Here is a 17,105-nt window from a genome sequence, read left to right as displayed (position 1 = left end):
CACCACCAGGCTCCCTCCCACTGTAAACGTAAACGGCTGAAGAGTTTGTCTCCTTATTTTGCACTTTCTCTTAGGTTGACACTGAGTGCTGACAATCCCCATTACCAACCCTCACCATCTTTCCTCCACCACTCGTTACTTGGTCTTCTGTAACTCGCGTACTCTGGGTACGGGTGTCTCTGAGGGGCAACGTCAGCTACCGTGGTACTTTGCCAGAGTGGCTGACTTTCAACGGTGAGGCTCGACTGCGTGTGTAAGCTGCTGGTCTTTAACCCTGTCCTACAACACCCCCACCCCCCAAAATCACCCACCCACCAACTACACAGATAGTTTGAGCGCGGATCACTAGATGGCGGGTGATCAGGAGTAGGAAACCTGGCGGATGCTGTTTTATCTGCCTCGCATTCGAGACCATGTCCCATAACCTGTTGTTACTAAAAAAGTAAGTCATTTTTTAAGGGCTTGAACAGCGTCTGCTTTATCGAAGTGTCAATTTAAAGGGCCTGTCAGCAAGAGCTGGAACGTGAAACACAAAACTACATTGGCAAACGTAAATCAGAACGGCCCAGAGGTTCACCAACAACTGAACGCAGTAAATGAATCTGACCCCAGTTAAAATGATCCCCCCCCCCACATGGCCTGAAGGCACTTTATCTGGACAGCAAAGTACTGGTGTGATCTCTTGGTGTGGAACTCGCTGCATGGTATGGTGTTGCTACAACAGTGTAAATACAGTGTTGTATATGGTTGGTGTAATTTATCTTTGATATAATATATGGAGATTCATGGTGAACATTTGTGACTGTACATATGGAGTAATGTAATATTTTGTTAAATATTAATGTTTAAAATTTAACCCCCCCACCCCCCCCCGGCAGATATGTTTACCTGTTAATCTGCTCCGGTTGCGTTACGTTGGCGAGGGGAGAAGGATTTGCAAATGCCGGCCTGTTAAGTTTGCTTCGGAATTGAAAAGGGATCGCCCGGCTCGGGATCGCCCGCGAGGGTGAAATGTTTTCGGCGGCACGACATCTGTGCGCGACGGTCTTTAATCCCGCCACAAGCCCCTCTGTTCCGGAGGCAACGGGCGAGATCTCTTTGCCCCGGACAATTGACCCCGCCCCTTTTGAGAGGTTTATAGGAATGGCACTTTATTTCAGTTGTGTTGTGACGAGTTTGACGCTTACTGTTTGTTCCGCTTCGTTTGAACGGTTGAGATTGTAGTTCCAGTGCCCGAGAAGTACCTGGCACTGGTAATTGGTGTTTCCGTGAAAAAATACTTTTTGGGCAAAACTTTAAAAAAAAAGCAGTTATATTCTTTCTGTCTGCTGAGATTCGCAGGGTGACCCTGCGTGTACATACTGTAAATTATTTATTATTTGAAAAATTCCGAGTAAAGTTTTTGACTTAAGAATTTGAACAATTTGGCGTGTCGTGTGTGTGTGTGTGTGTGTGTGGGTTTGTGCTGATTGAGGTGAGTGATGTTAGTACTCGGCAGTAGAATGCTTTTCAGTTTAAGGAATTAGTGTCGGCATCAATGTCGGGCACAGCTCATGCTCAACGTGGTTTCAGATGCAGAATAAAGCTCCCTCGATGCTGTTCTGCCGAGCTCCCCCAGCTGGGACACCAGAAGATGTAGGAGCAGTAGACCGTTCGGCCCATTGAGTCTGCTCCGCCATTCAATGAGATCATGAGTGATCTGTCATCCTCAGCTCCACTTTCCTGCCTTATCCCCTGAACTCCCTTGTTGATTAAACAGTCTTCAATATAATGACTCAGCCTCTTAACGCTCTATAGTAAAGAATGCCACAGATTTACTACCCTCCGAGAGAAGAAATCCCTTCTTATCCATCTTAAATGTCTTAACTCTGATTATCCCCCCTGGTCCTAGACTCTCCCACAAGAGGGAAAACCTCTCCGCATCTACAGCACAATTTAGGTGCAGAGTGATTCTCCCTTGCCACTGCTGCATTAAGTACAGTACAAGATTACTGTGCTTCCAATGACATTTCTCAAATCTCAAACTCTCCACTGCACCACACCACTCAGAATGACTTGCCAATTAAGGGCACTTTTGCGTACTGTTGCCATAGTAACAGGTCTGGGGCAGTCCAGGCTCCACATCTTTGCCCTCACGCTGACTGCTAGCAGTGGGGTGATTGTTGGGGATCACCTGCTCGCACCCCCACCTCCAAATCTGGCCTCCACTTGGTGCTTCGCCTAATGGGAGAAAAGGTGTTTGCCTGTGTTCAGCGTTCTTAATCTTTGGGCTGTGGGTGTTGCTGTTAGCCTGTACTTGGCTATCCCCAGTTACCCCAACAAGGTGATGCTGAGTCACACCCGTGTACGTGGTAAAGGTACATTTACTGCCGATTGGTCAGGTGTTCCAGGATTTGACCCAATGATAAAGCAACAGTGATACAATTCTGAGTCAGGGCGGTGTGACCTGGAGGTGATGGTGCTCTAATACACTTGTCCTTCCAGGTCATAGAATTTACTGTGCAGAAGGAGGCCATTCGGCCCATCGAGTCTGCACAGGCTCTTGGAAAGAGCACCCTACCCAAGTCCACACCTCCACCCTATCCTCTTAACCCAGTAACCCCAGCTGCCCTCTTGGATACCAAGGACAATTTATTATGGCCAATCCGCCTAAGCTGCACATCGTTCGGGACTTGTGGGAGGAAACCGTTGCACCCGGAGGAAGCCCACACAGACACGGGGAGAACGTACAGACTCCGCACAGACAGTGACCCCAAGCCGGGAATCGAACCTGGGACCCTGGAGCTGTAAAGCCACTGTGCTACCGGCTGCCCATGAGGGCAGCACGGATGAAGGCAGTCACCACTCAAGAAATTGACCTCATGCCTTGAACAAAATGAAACACCCAAATCATCTTGCAAAGATGGGCAAAGAGAACCAAGGCCAGGCCTGGGTGACCGTAGGTGCCAGAGTGATGGGTTTGGAACAAAGCTGCGGAAAGATTGAGGCAGCGTTCCGGGTGGTGGGATTGAAGTTGCTGCAGGGTCTCCTAGCAATGGGAGGAGGGGGTGGAATGGGACGTGGGAACGGGACATTCAGGAGGGGATATACAGACTGGGAGACTGACCAGAGTGGTTGAGTCTGTAAGTGACAAAAGTGGGAAAAGAGTCCAATCGGCATTAGGAGGGAAATAACGCAGGGGATGGAGCTAAGCGGTCTCAATGATAGGATGTGGGGTTTAGAAGCACAGCCTGGGGGGGGGGGGGGGGGTCAAACATTAACTGACTGAGATGACGATTGCGAGATAAGAGTATTAATACTAGCTTACTAGCTAGATGAAGACAATATCCAAAATGGCCTCCTCCTGTTCCGTCATGACGACAGGCAGTTGTGCATCAGAAACACTCAATTGGCCACCCCTCCACCTTGAGTGAAGATGTGGGCACACCGAGAGGATGAGGCAGAGATTGGAGGAGGTGTAAAGCAGGGAAGGAGATATGAAGGGAAACAGAATTTGGAACTCGAGGGTGTGAAGGAAGGTACGGGCTTGAGAATAGATTCGAGCTGGACAATCCCAAACGGAAGCTGCTTAGTAGTGTGGCGGATGATAGTGGGTTTCTTAGGGATCTATACCCTAGATTTGGGTAATCTAGGCTAATGAGTGGGCGCAAGATTGCAATGGGGCATGTTCACTAACCATGACCCCATGAATGAGATTAAATACAGATAATCCACGTAGAATATTTCATGACGAGTTACAGAAAATGCTTAATCATTTAAACATTAATAAAATGATCAATTTCAAATTGCAAAAACAAAATAAATATTTACACTTTGGACACAGAGGGAACGCAGGGCTCTCAGTCCACGTTGAGAGCAATGTAGGAAAAACAAAATGGACGGAAATCACCAGAATGTGGCGACCCTGCGCGTGGGCAGTGGTCGACAAAATGTCTGGTGGGCCCCACTCCGAACCCAGGTGGGCCTCAGGTTCCCCATCGCTGATCTATAATCCCGTGTTTGGAAAGGAAACAATGGGATTGGATTTTGCAGTCATCAGCAAGTGAACAAGATCAACCAATCATTCAACAGGCATGCGTCCGATGACTTCCTTTGGGATGATGCACTGGAATCTATTACGTTGCAAAAGTTCTTCTCAGCTCAGTGTTCTCTATACAGAATCGGGGACCTGTGAAGAGGATGCTATCAGGACTTGATGGTCTGAGCTATAAGGAGAGGCTGGATAGACTGGGACTTTTTTCCCTGGAGAGTAGGAGGCTTAGGGATGAACTTATAGAGGTCTATAAAATAATGAGCATAGATAAGGTGGATAGTCAACATCTTTTCCCAAAGGTAGAGGAGTCTAGAACTAGAGGGCATAGGTTTAAGGTGAGAGGGGAGAGAGAGAAAAGGGTCCAGTGGGGAAATTTCTTCACACACAGGGTGGTGAGCATTTGGAACGAGCTGCCAGAGGCAGTGGTAGAGGCGGGTACAATTTTGTGCTTTAAAAAGCAGTTAGACAGTTACATGGCAGGGTGGGTATAGAGGGATATGGGCAAAATGCGGGCAAGTGGGACTAGCTTAGTGATAGAAACTGGGCGGCATGGACAAGCTGGGCCGAAGGGCCTGTTTCCATGCTGTAACCATTTATGATACAAAGTGACACCGTGACCAATCAGATTGAAGAATGGGGGCGGGTCAGGAAGCGTCAGACTATTTAATGTTAAATTTGTGCAGGAGGTGAACTAAAGAAGGAAAGATCGGATTGAGGGACAGAAAAGAAAAAGCAAAAATATAGTAAATTAAAATCACGAACAATTTTTGAAGGAAGCAGATTCCACATTTTGTTAAAAAAAAATGTTTCAGTGCCAGAGAGGTCATCTGTCAATTATTAAGACTTAACATGCTGTTAGAATCTTTACCTACAATGGAATGGACAATCTTCCTGGTAATTTTAGTCTGAGATTAGTACAGTAACGTCACACCTTCCCAAGCATCACAGCAAAATGATTATGGTGCAGTTCCTGGAGATGGTGGAAAACCCAAGGCAGCAACATTGCGATTTTAACTGCACTTGTGCAGTCACTCCCGGATGTTGCGGTCAAATGTGTTCCATAGCGATTGGGTTATTAGCCTTGCCATCATCATAAATCAGTGATACAGCAGAAGGAGGGGGTGTGCCACTTCATTCTATTTTCACTGCTGTCATCCAATCACCCTTGATTTGGTCGGCAGGGGTGGGGGGTGTGGAGAAGAGAGGGGAGGGTTACATCCAAAAGTCATCATGTTCCACGTCCATGTTTTAAGTAATGTTCCTGTTAGAATTGTGACAAATATGAGCAGCACGGTAGCACAGTGGTTGACACTGCTGCCTCCTGCCTCACAGCGCCAGGGACCCAGATTTGATTCCGGCCTTGGGTGACTGACTGTGCGCGGTTTGTACGTTCTCCCCATATGTGCGTGGGTTTCCTCCCACAATCCAAACACGTGCAGGTTAGATGGAGCGGCTATGCTGAAATTGCCCCTTGGTATCCAAAGATTTGTAGGTTAGGTGGGGTTGCAAGGATAGGGTGGGGGAGGGGGCCTAGGTAGAGTGCTCTTTCAGAGGGTCGGTGCAAACCTGATGGGACGAATGGCCCCCTTCCGCACTTTAGGGATTCACAATGGTGAAATTAACTGTTTAGCTCAGAAAGGACACCTGCTGCCTTTAACCAGTCTGGACGATATTTCATTTTTAAAAAGTTCACAAAAGCTTTTGGCAATTAACAATGGGTGATTAATGCTGACTCTGCCAGCAAACATTTTTTAAAAATTCATTTTTACAGGATGTGGGCGTTGTTGGTTAGGCCAGCCTTTATTGCCCATCCCTAGTTGCCCTTCAGAAGGCGGTGAGTTGCCTTCTTGATCCTAGTTGCAGTCCCCGAGGTGTAGGTTCACCCACTGTGCTGTTAGGGAGGGAGTTCCAGGATGTTGCCCCATGCGACAGTGAAGGAGCGGCGATATATTTCCAAGTCAGATTCTGCGAAAGGATTAATAAGAAAGGACCAAAAGACCCACACCCATGAGAAAGAGTATAGTTTCTGGGCAGAATGTTGTTGATAGTCTCAATGGGTCCTCTCTCGAAATGGAAGTGGAGGAACAGAAATGGGGTGAGATTATGAGAAGATTTTCTGCTGCTGAAAGTACATTCCACACTCTTTATTTTTGAATCGCTGACTTGTTCCCGTATACTGCAGCCATCTCACAGTCACCAGTGCGTGACTGATGGGGTGGTATTTATAGAAACATCGCTCTGGGTGGAAATAGCAGCAAGAATTCTGCTGAGCACATGGCACTGACATGAGAGGCTTCTATTTCATGGGACCAGGAACAACTGTGTAACAGGCAATTGGAAAGGTCCAGACAATCACCAGGCACTTCAACTACGTCAACCCACTCTTCATAACATTTTATTTGGACGAGTTCTCTTCTCAATGCATCAGTTCTGGCACCCCCCCCCCCCCCCCCCCCCCCCATCCCACCACCACCAGGTCTTAGTTTCGAGTCCCTCTGTGCACGTGGACAGGGCATTGAGTATAAAAACTGGCAAGTCATGCGACAGTTGTAAGAACCTTGGTAAGGCCGCACTTGGAATATTGTGCCCAATTCTGGTCACCACACTACCAGAAGGATGTGGAGGCTTTGGAGAGGGTGCAGAGGAGGTTTACCAGGATGTTGCCCTGGTCTGGAGGGTGTTAGCTATGCGGAAAGGCTGAATAGACTCGGACAACTGTTTTCATTAGAAAGACGGAGGTTGAGGGGTGACCTTATAAGAGGTCGACAAGATAATGAGGGGCATGGATAGAGTGGATGGGCAGGCACTCTTTCCCAGGATGGAAGGGTCAGTCACCAGGAGGCATAGGTTTAAGGTCCGCGGGGCAGTTTAGAGCAGGTTTTTTACATTGAGGGTGGTGAGTGCCTGGAACGCGTTTCCAGGTGAGGTTGTGGAAGCAGATACATTAATGGTGTTGAAAAGGCATCTTGACAAATACATGGGTTTAGAGGGATACTGCACAAGGAAGTGCTGAGAGTTTTGGCCAAAGGTGATATCATGACCAGTACAGGCTTGGAGGGCTGAAGAGCTTGTCCCAGTGCTGTGTTATTCTTTGTTCACATATTGCAGTCTGGCACTCGAGCGCAGTGTTGACGGACTGCTGCACTGTCAAAGGTGCAGCCTTTCAGATGAAATGTTAAAGCAAAACCCTTATGTGGCTTTTCGAGAAAAAAAGCACTAGTTTGAAGAACACCAGTGGAATTCATAGAAACATTGAAAATAGGAGCAGGAGGAGGCCATATGAGTCTGCTCTGCCATTCATTATGATCGTGGCTGATCATTCAACTCAATTCCACAGGCCGACCACTCTCTGGGTGAAGAAATGTCTCATCTCAGTCCTCAATGGTCTATCCCATATCCTCAAACTGTGACCCCTGTTCTGGACACTTCCCACCATCGGGATCATCCTTCTTGCATCTACCCTGTCTAGTCTTGTAAAACTTTTATAGGGTTCTATAGATCTCGGGTGGGAGCTTGCTGTGCGCAAATTGGTTCCTGCATTTCCTACAACTTTACCGCTTGAGACATCCTGAAAGGCGCTGTGTAAATCCAAGATTCTCTTTCAGTAATTTAACAGGAGCCTGAGGAATTGAGGGAGGCGTAGCTCTCATCTGCATCAAGGTACTCAGCACCTCACTCAAATGGCTCCAGTTCCGATGTGAGCGGAGTGTCAAGGTATTAGATTTTGGGAAGCCACCAATCCTTTTCTGTTCTCCTCAGACATCCACAATTTAATATTTTCAGGCCAACCCCTTTAGTCAGTGATTGGGAGCTGAACCCCTTGGGTGATTTCCTCCTCTCATTAAAGCAGTATCAACTAGGATTTATGTCAAGCCTTGAATGAAACAAAATTTAACACGGCAGGACGTAGGGGGGACAGTAGGTGACCAAAAACCTGATCAGTGATTAATTTTATGGAGGTTATTAAATGAGAGCCGGAGAGCTTCAGGGAGGGAATTCCTGAGCATCAGGTTCCATCAACTAAACCACCAATTAGGGCAGCACGGTGGCCTAGTGGTTAGCACAACCGCCTCACGGCGCTGAGGTCCCAGGTTCGATCCCGGCTCTGGGTCACTGTCCGTGTGGAGTTTGCACGTTCTCCCCGTGTCTGCGTGGGTTTCGCCCCCACAACCCAAAAAATGTGCAGAGTAGGTGGATTGGCCACGCTAAATTGCCCCTTAATTGGAAAAAATAATTGGCTAATCTAAATTTATAAAAAAAAACTAAACCACCAATTGAGGAACAATTTAAGTAGGGGATGTACAAGAGACCAGAATTGGAGGACACAGTTATCTGGAAGGGTTGTCAGGGGTTACATATGTTTGGGGCCATAACCCCAAGGTCAATCGTTATCATGCCTATAATGTCCTGCCTCAAATTGGTTGAGCGAGAACAGGCTGCCGGTCAAACCTGGCACCTTTTCCTTCGGCAAGTCTAGACACTGGGAGTATTGTGGGAATCACTGGAATTCACTTCTCATGAGATTTGCAGCTGTCAGCTCACACCTCAAAACAAACTCTCCTTTCTATCATCCTGCAAAGTCTGCCTCGTAAAGCCTGAAATGTGATCTTCCTGTGACTGCGATGCTGTGGCTATTTTAATGTGTTTATGTAATTCTGTAGAACCGAGCTTACATTTGCTGTGATTGAAGTCTGGGCTGCCACAAAACGTGAGGCAACTCTGCCCTCTGCTGTTCTGCACAGTGCGTGGCATCTGGCAAAAATAGGGCTCAGGTGCTCTATCACCCAGCGGGAGGGAACATGGGATGAATTCCTCTGATTTTTCCCCCCATTGTATCTCCTTGCCCAGCATGACACTCCAGCAAGAGTTCTGGACTGTGAGCGGATGCAGCAGTTTCACCTCATAGCAGCAAACCCCTCAGCAAAATCAGTGCTGGCGCAGTTCGTCCACAGAAAGAGTTTAAGAAATGTTTGACCATTCATCTCCCGCAAGCAGCTTTGCCAGTCTGGGGACGATAGCGGCAGGGTTGATCATTGAAGCCTCCCTCAGCACCCACTGCTTTGTTCAATGCAATGGCCTCATCATCCTCCATGAATACCAGCTCAGTGGGATTGCCCTTGCATGGTTCCACTTATCCAACTTCAGCCAGAGCAGAAGTTTCACTGTTCTCTTCCTAATTCGCCACCATCACCCCCATCAAGAATCTATCCCCAAACCCGAGGCCCTTCTAGTAATAGTAATCTTTATTCATGTCACAAGTAGGCTTACATTAACACTGCAATGAAGTCACTGTGAAAATCCCTGTGTCGCCACATTCCGGCGCCTGTTCGGGTACACGGGGAGAATTCAGAACGTCCAATTCACCTAACAGCACGTCTTTCGGGACTTGGAGAGGAAACTGGAGCGCCCGGAGGAAATCCACGCAGACACGGGAAGGAGGTGCGGACCCAGGCCAGGAATCGAACCCGGGTGCTGAGGCAGCAGTGCTAACCACTGTGCTACCGTGCCACCCCTCGCAGCGATATTCCAACCTCTTGTGCTCCCAACCCGTACCCCAGCAATGTTACTCTCATCCAGCATTCCCTCACTAAACCCTTCTCCCAGTGTTTTGGAGCAGACGCCATGTTCATCACCTCCTGTGGCAATCAGGAACTGGTAACTAATGCAGCATTTCTGACCTCCAACCACCACGAACAGCTCACCCTTAATTGACTCCCTGCCCAATTTTAAAAGTTCTCACTCATTTCCAAATCAGACTCCTCACTTTCTTTGTAACCTCCCCCAGCCCAACAATCATCTTGAGATGACGGTGACCCTCCAATTCTGGCCTCTTGAACATCCCCCCCACCCCCATTTAATCGCTTCATTAGTGACTGTGCTTGCAGATGCTGACACCTTAAACCTTGCTAAATCTTCCAGACGCCTCTCTTGTCTTTGAAGACACTCCACAGCAAACTACCTCTTCGTCCCAAGACTTCAGTCATCATGTGGCTCGGTATGAAATTTTGGTTGGGAATGTTGCTGCGAGGTTCTCTGGACCATTAAAGACCCCATATAAATGGAATAACAGAATTTACAGTGCAGAAGGAGGCCATTCGGCCCATCAAGTCTGCACCGGCCCTTGTAAAGGGCACCCTACTTAAGCCCACACCGCCACCCATATCCCAGTAACCCCACCTAACCTTTCTGGACACTAAAGGCAATTTAGCATGGCCAATCCACATCTTTGGACTGTGGGAGCAAACCCAGGCAGACACGGGGAGAAGGTGCAGACTCCGCACAGACAGTGACCCAAGCTGGGAATAGAACCTGGGACCCTGGAGTTGCGAAGCAACACTGCTAACCACTGTGCTACCGTGCCGTCCAACAAATATAAGCTTTGTTGATGTCACCATGGTCCTAAATATAAAGACATCTCACCAATCCATGCTATGTTACAATAAAATAAGGCAAAACTGACATCTGCACCGTAATAATTAAACAGCAAATTGTTAAGGTGTAGGAAAATTTAATACGTACTATAAACAAAGTATTTACACCAAAATGCACTAACAGTGGCCTTTTCACAAATATAAATTAATATTTACTTTTTAAAGTCATTTTTGTTTTTAAAAAGTCCACAAGTTTTACAGGAACTCTGTACCGACCCTCTTAGCAAGACAAAAATTAAGTGGGACTGTTGGCAGCGTATTTTCTTTTGAATTCTTCCATCACTGACATCCCCTTCATTGTTGCTGTCTCTAGATTTTGAGGCAAGAGCCATTAAAAAAATTAAAACTGGGGAATATATTCTCGCTTCAGCATCAAGCATCTGGCGCATATTGGAAGGGTGACAGCAGTCTGTTACTCATGTGGAAGATCTGAATAATTCAAGGCCAGGAGGCTAGAGAAACACAAAAACGAAATTCTGCCCTACAGAATCTCCTGGAATTTTTTTTTCAGCAATAAAAATGATTAGAAGTTAGTTGCACTTGTGTGTTCGTGCCTGCGTCTGCTACACCAAAACGCTGTACGACTGCAAATAACTCCAGGGACAATGGCACCGTGAGAAAGGCAAACAAAATTCAGCTGAGGTCTGCCATTGACGTTTCCCTCATCACTGACCAACCTTTCGTCAGAAGCAGCTTCACCAGCGGTCTTGCTCCTGGTTGGCATGAACCGACAGGACTACCCACTGTTCATCGTTACAACCCCCTACGTAGAAAAGCTTTACTCTCAAGCCGCACAGCAAGGGGATATTTGCATTGCCCTGATGGCAGTGCACCCCCCGCATGAGCTTTTTCATGCACCAGGCCACTGGGACCATCATCACCTCTGCCACCCAAAACGATTCGCCACGCGCCCATGACTCAGCACGAATTGGCTTATTGGCGCTAGCCACATTTTTGTTGGGTTAGTGTAACCGTGGATTTTCGCACAGCGCTGAATGTAAACCTCAACCCTCGGCAGCTCCTTGACCTCTTCACTCTCAACTCATGATTTTTGCATTGAAAGAAAAAGGGGAGAAACCAGCATGATTATAAAGTGCCTTTATGGATCGTTATAAACCAAGACAACAAACACGCACCCCCCCCAAACCGTCACTCTTCAGTTATGAAGCTCCACCTAGATTCAGAATGTTGACTCTCTCGAATCTGAACAATTCCCAAACTAACCTTGGCCTTCAACAACAGTTGTGTATATATAAGCTCAGTTGCTCTTCCTGTGCCACTGGACTCACCATTCACAGCTTGCTCGGTGGTAGGAGATTGCCCGAGCTGGGATTCAGTGCTATTTTGTCACCTTTGCTCTCAATTCTATGAGCCGAGAGGAATACTCTCGCTCCGATACAGTTGGCAAATAGTCCAGTTAATGGAACTATTGACTCCACCATCGCCCCCACCCCCCGTTTCTTTTTCAACCTTCTCTCTGTGTGGAGAAGTGCCCAACCCAGAGTGGCATGATTAAAATCAGGAGCTCATTGTTAGGAGGAAATAGAGAACACAAACCCGCGTCTTGTCACACTCGGTCAACGTGTTCCAGGCCTGAATGGTCCTGAAACAAGAGGTTACCGGGGACCTGTCCCTTCAGTCGTAAGTAAATTGGGTAACTCGCTGGTCTATATGCACACCACATTCTAGCGCTTAGATGTGGTACAGCAAAGTGACAGAACTCCGCAATTAAATCGGCAACCTGTCCACACTGACACGTTGAAGGAACGTGTGGTATTAGGACATCTGTAACATAAGGTGGAGGAATACTGGCGGAGGCTTTGGGAGAGTTGGGGTTTTCACTGACCTGCCGTCTTGTCAAAGCAGTGGAGAACGGAAAGGCAGAGAACCAAAGAGTTTAAATAACTGGTTGTACAGGGACCAAGCAACAGACCAGGCTATGTATGAGCACACCATTCAGAAGGGGAGACAATTCCTTCAGCCTTCCTGCACCCCAAAATCAGTGTTCCACTTGAGTTTTTCCAAAATAAATTCTCATTTACTAGTTAAAGCAACCAGGAGGCAAGCATTGCAACAGGTCCACCTTTTAAAGGGAATGCCTTCTGGTTCCGTACGCCGGACACATAAGAGGCCTACATCGCAAAAGAACCGTGAGCAGGATTTTTTTTCAAAATTGTTCACTGCAAGTGGACACCACTGGCGAGGGCAACTTCCCTAATTGCCCTCAAGTAGGCGGCCATTTTGAAGCACTGCTGCACAACACCTGTCAAGGCTGTCCAATCCGGCTGCCCCTTCCGTAATAGGGCAGTCCTCAGGAGCAGATTCCATGCACTGAATAACCGAACCGTTCGTTCACACCGAATGGTAAAGTGGAGCAGTGGGGGTTTGCCACAGGCGTTCCCCCCCCTCCTCTTCAAGGAGCAAGCAGCCACTGTGGCACTTGCTGCAGAGTGTTCAACACAAAATCCTCTACCCTTGGGGGGGGGGGGGGGGGGGCGCAAACACAATGTTGAGGGGCCAGCCGAAAGTTGGCACACACTATACAGCCAGAATCTGTGTCCGCATTAAGTTTTATTAAAAAACCCATGGGAATTTTTAATTATAATTTAATTCAAGCCAGAGGAGGCATTTTATTGTTTACAGTGAGATTTGGGGAGAGCCAGTTTCACGCACCCGAGCCTCGCACGTTTTATTCAATCATTGATCGTGACGGTCTGAGCAGTTTGTTCCACAGGACGCAGCCCTGGAAGAAAGACAAGAGAACATGGGACATGTTGAACATCCCGATGTGCAGCTGAAAATGTGCGCATTGGGAAGCAAGATTCCAGAGCTTGTTCGGTTCACCAATACACGGGTGAGTTGATTAACACAGATTAGAGATCATTTTTGTAAAACAAAATGGAACAAGGCCCATCGGAACCCCAAAAAGGGGTTACATTTTTTTGGGGGGGAATACATTTAGCTGGACTGGTCGACTAAGTGGGGCGTCCTCAGTCATGAGTGCGGGCAAGAGAACTGGTTGCTGATTGGATTCGCGCATGCTCGGACACAGATGTGCATGCTGAGTGTGGGTGACAGCAGCTGGATTGAAATTGGGGTGGAGGGGGGGGTGCATAGCTTGCACGATTTGAAACACTGAAAGAAACACCATTAAGGTTATCCCGCCGCCGTTAGCCCCTGTGTTCAGGGATGCAGAAGCCTGAACGCTGACGACTGGCAGTCTCCACGCCCGACCACATAGTCCATCATTTTGAGTCGGGCAATCTCTCTCCACGCTCCCCCACCACCACTGTTCAGCATTTTTTGTTTAAACATACAAATCAACCACTACTGCCTCCCCCCCCCCCTCCCACCCCATCAAACACAGGTTGGAACAAAGTTATAAAAAAATAGGTTATTTTACTTTGTGAGGGTTAACCAATCTACAGTTTCCAAGGTTAAAGGCAGCTTGGGGCAGGCAGGACGAGGGGAAGCAAACAGAACAAAGTGCTTACATTGTGACCAAGTGCAACACACGCAGCTTCTAAAAAAAAAATTGCAGGTTGCGAAGACTGGCCGTTAGAATCGAGATACTGATATTTCCTTTTGAAATTCTTGCGTTCGTAAAGTCCCTAATACTTTTGCTGCAAAATGACAACGCTATATTCTAAAGACGAGATTCCAGAAATGGGACCGAAGGCGCATCAGTATTGACCACAAAGTGCTAATCCTCTGACCGCTCCGCTTTGCCATTCCTTCCCTCCTAGTCAGACACCAAACACGTGTCTGCGGAAGAATTTCCGACCGTCCCGTTTCCCTTTTTTTTTTGGTATTTCTCGGGCAAGTTACGGTAGTGCCAGTAGACAGGGTGACGCGTCCAGCCCCCCCGCCCCGTCTCCACCTCAACACTGGCACCGCTCTCTAGGCATTCAGCGTGGAACTAAAAGTTAGCTCCCCCGCTGAATTTGGAACACTATTTAGAAAAAGAACTGACCTGCCCAACACTACTCAGCACAGAGAGAGTATTCATCACGCACATTTAGGATAAAACAGAGAAATATTTTGGCAGAGAGAGACCATGAACAGACAAAGCTGACAGGAGATATGACATCCTTTGCGAATTGCACTCGCTGCTGACGCCCTCCTTGGGGCAAGTCCTTTAAACTGCATCATTCAAATCACCGCCTGCAATGAAACAAACATTATCTCCCAAAAAGCCCAATCTGCTCCCCGCCCCCTTTCTGACCGGCGAGCTTTTCGGAAGGAACACTCCGGCACGCGTCTGATCTCCCGTGTCGACGGTGCCTTATTTTTTAAAAAAAACACACCCGTGTCTAAGCAGCAGAAACCCTTCCTCGTTCTCCCTAACCTGTTTCACATTCATTGTGCAATTGATATCACAGCAGTCGTTCAGATTATCGTGTGTGGTGAGAATAGGAAAAGCGTGGATTTTGTTTTTAAGTTGATGAAATGGAGAACTGTGGGGCAGCTTCCCATGTCCCTCGGAGCAGACTCTACGTTTTCCTCATATTCCAGTTGTAGTCAGCAGTGTTCTTGTGTTCCAGTGAGCGGTCGAGAGGGGACCGGTGCTCGAGAGGGGATTTCGAATCATGCGGCGATTTCTGAGAGAGCGGCGAGCGATGGTCTGCGGCCGGCGCCTTGTGCTCCATCGGCTTTTCAAGGTGAAAGGGTCTATAGTGTTCAGAAGGTCCCTGGTTGCGGTAGGCCCCAGGGGGTCTGTGGTCGGGCATTCTCCGGAAGTCTGGCTGGTGCCCTAAACTGTGGTGGTCCTGGGGTCTAAACTCGTCTGACCTGCGTCGCTTCAGATCCTGATGGCGCCTGGAAGAAAGCAGAAAGGCTTAAGTGACCAAAGCTGAAAGAATCATTCCAAGTGCAGCCACAAAGATAAGCTGTTATATTCCAGACTGCCCACAGGCGGAGGGAGAGAAATACTGCTGAAGCCCTCAAAATTGATACTTCAGAGACTGCTGCGGGTTTGGAGGTAGAAAGACAAACAAGGAAAGGCTGGAACTGGCCGCAGGAGGAGGTACAATACTTTGCTCAGATGGTCGACGCAGTTACTGGAGGGGGAAGAGCGACAGAAAACACCGGAGAAGGAAGCAGAGGAGAATAATGGATGTATCACAGCCGAGCTGCGCGGAATGTGCAAGGGCACAGTACAGGGCAGGCAGAGGCGGAGATTCCTGGCAGCCAACCTTCTGGGAAGGTGACACCAGCCATCAAATGTGCAGGAGCAAAGGAGAATGGCAAACATGGTAAAACATTATTCAATAATGGAGGGAGAAGTAATTCAAGTAATTACAGATCATGTTAGCTTAACATCTGTGGCAGTGACCAAGGACTGTAATTATATTATGAATAATAGGAGGCTCATTAGTGAATAGAAATTCACATGACATGAAAGAATGGTTAAAAAGTGCACGAGACTCTGGGCTTGCCTCGAGAGCTGTGGAATATAAAAGTTAGGAGGATAATGATGAGTCCGTATCAAACCTTAAGGCCTGATAGAATGCTTTGTGGGACTATTAAGACACCACATCATTAGATGCGCATTGAGGCTTTAGATACTGTACAGCACAAACTTAGTAGGTTGCTGTTTGGTATGGGAAGGACAAATCCAAATAAATATTTGAAAGATCCGGGCCTTTTCGCTACAATTGAAATGCTTTAAATTATGAGTGAATGGGATGAAATAGATAAAAGCGTACTGCCGCTGGGTTCCGAATTACATAGATAAACTTTGGGTTCTCAGAGGCATCAGTGCCCAATTCAAATGCTAAAAGCTTTTGAATTGCCGTTTATTTCTCTCCCCCACAATGGTTTACCGTGCCATCAGATTATGGCACTGCCTCAAAGCTTCAAATATCTGCTCTGCTTTGACCAGACTCACCACTAGACCCTGCATTAGTCGCAAATGCTACTGAGTAAGCAACAAATGAATGGCACCTGTCGTAGTAATCCCGGTGACCTCGGTGGTCTCGTTCGTTGTCGTACTGGTTGTATGGCCTCTTGCGGTGGATGTTATTTGGCCGATAATTGCCAGAGTTCCTGTGGGGATCTCCGCGCGGCCTCCGGTCCCCGAAGTGATGGTCCTTATATCTGTGTTGGTCGTATGGGTGATGTCGGTCGGGTCCCCACTGCTGGTTGTTACTATAGTTGTACATCCGATCTCTCTGGCGGTCTCCCCGATCTGCAGAGGCAACAGACAAGAGAACTCACGGGGAGGCAGTGGCATTGTCATGTCGACACTGGACTAGTTATCCAGGGACCTGGGTAATGGCCTGGGGACCAAGCAGGGCTCAAACAGATGGTGAAATCAAAATTAGATTTAAAAAAAACCCCTGGAATTTAAGTGTGATGGTGACCATGAAACCATTGCCGATTGTCGTAAAAGCGCATCCGGTTCACTAATGTCCTTTAGGGAAGGAAATCTGCCAACCTTGTCTGGTCTGGCCTACGACATTCCAGATCCGCAGCAATGTGGGACTCTTAACTGCCCTCTGAAATGCCCGAGCAAACCACTCCACTAGGGATGAGCACTAAATGTTGGCCCCAGCTAACAATGCCCACATCGCATGAATAAATAGAAAAAAAATAATTCTCAACTTAGTTTGAACAATTTGGCAAATTTCGATAACCCA

General features: G+C 47.6%; 1 protein-coding gene across 3 annotated transcripts in view; it reads right to left on the bottom strand.

The window, feature by feature from the left end:
- Nucleotides 1–10,524: 10,524 nt before the first annotated feature.
- Nucleotides 10,525–17,105, bottom strand: part of chd2 (chromodomain helicase DNA binding protein 2) — a 105,767-nt gene continuing 99,186 nt past the window's right edge. For all 3 annotated transcript variants that reach the window (XM_038813434.1, XM_038813432.1, XM_038813433.1), the window contains 2 exons: nt 16,411–16,654; nt 10,525–15,282 (listed from right to left, as the gene is read on the bottom strand). In XM_038813434.1, coding sequence (XP_038669362.1) covers nt 14,958–15,282; nt 16,411–16,654 — 569 coding nt within the window. In that variant the 3' untranslated portion in view covers nt 10,525–14,957. The remainder of the gene's footprint in view (nt 15,283–16,410; nt 16,655–17,105) is intronic.

Source organism: Scyliorhinus canicula, chromosome 12, assembly GCF_902713615.1.
Source record: "Scyliorhinus canicula chromosome 12, sScyCan1.1, whole genome shotgun sequence".
NCBI lineage: Eukaryota > Metazoa > Chordata > Chondrichthyes > Carcharhiniformes > Scyliorhinidae > Scyliorhinus > Scyliorhinus canicula.
Note: the sequence above shows the minus strand (reverse complement) of the source record. Positions and strands in the feature narration are given on the sequence as shown.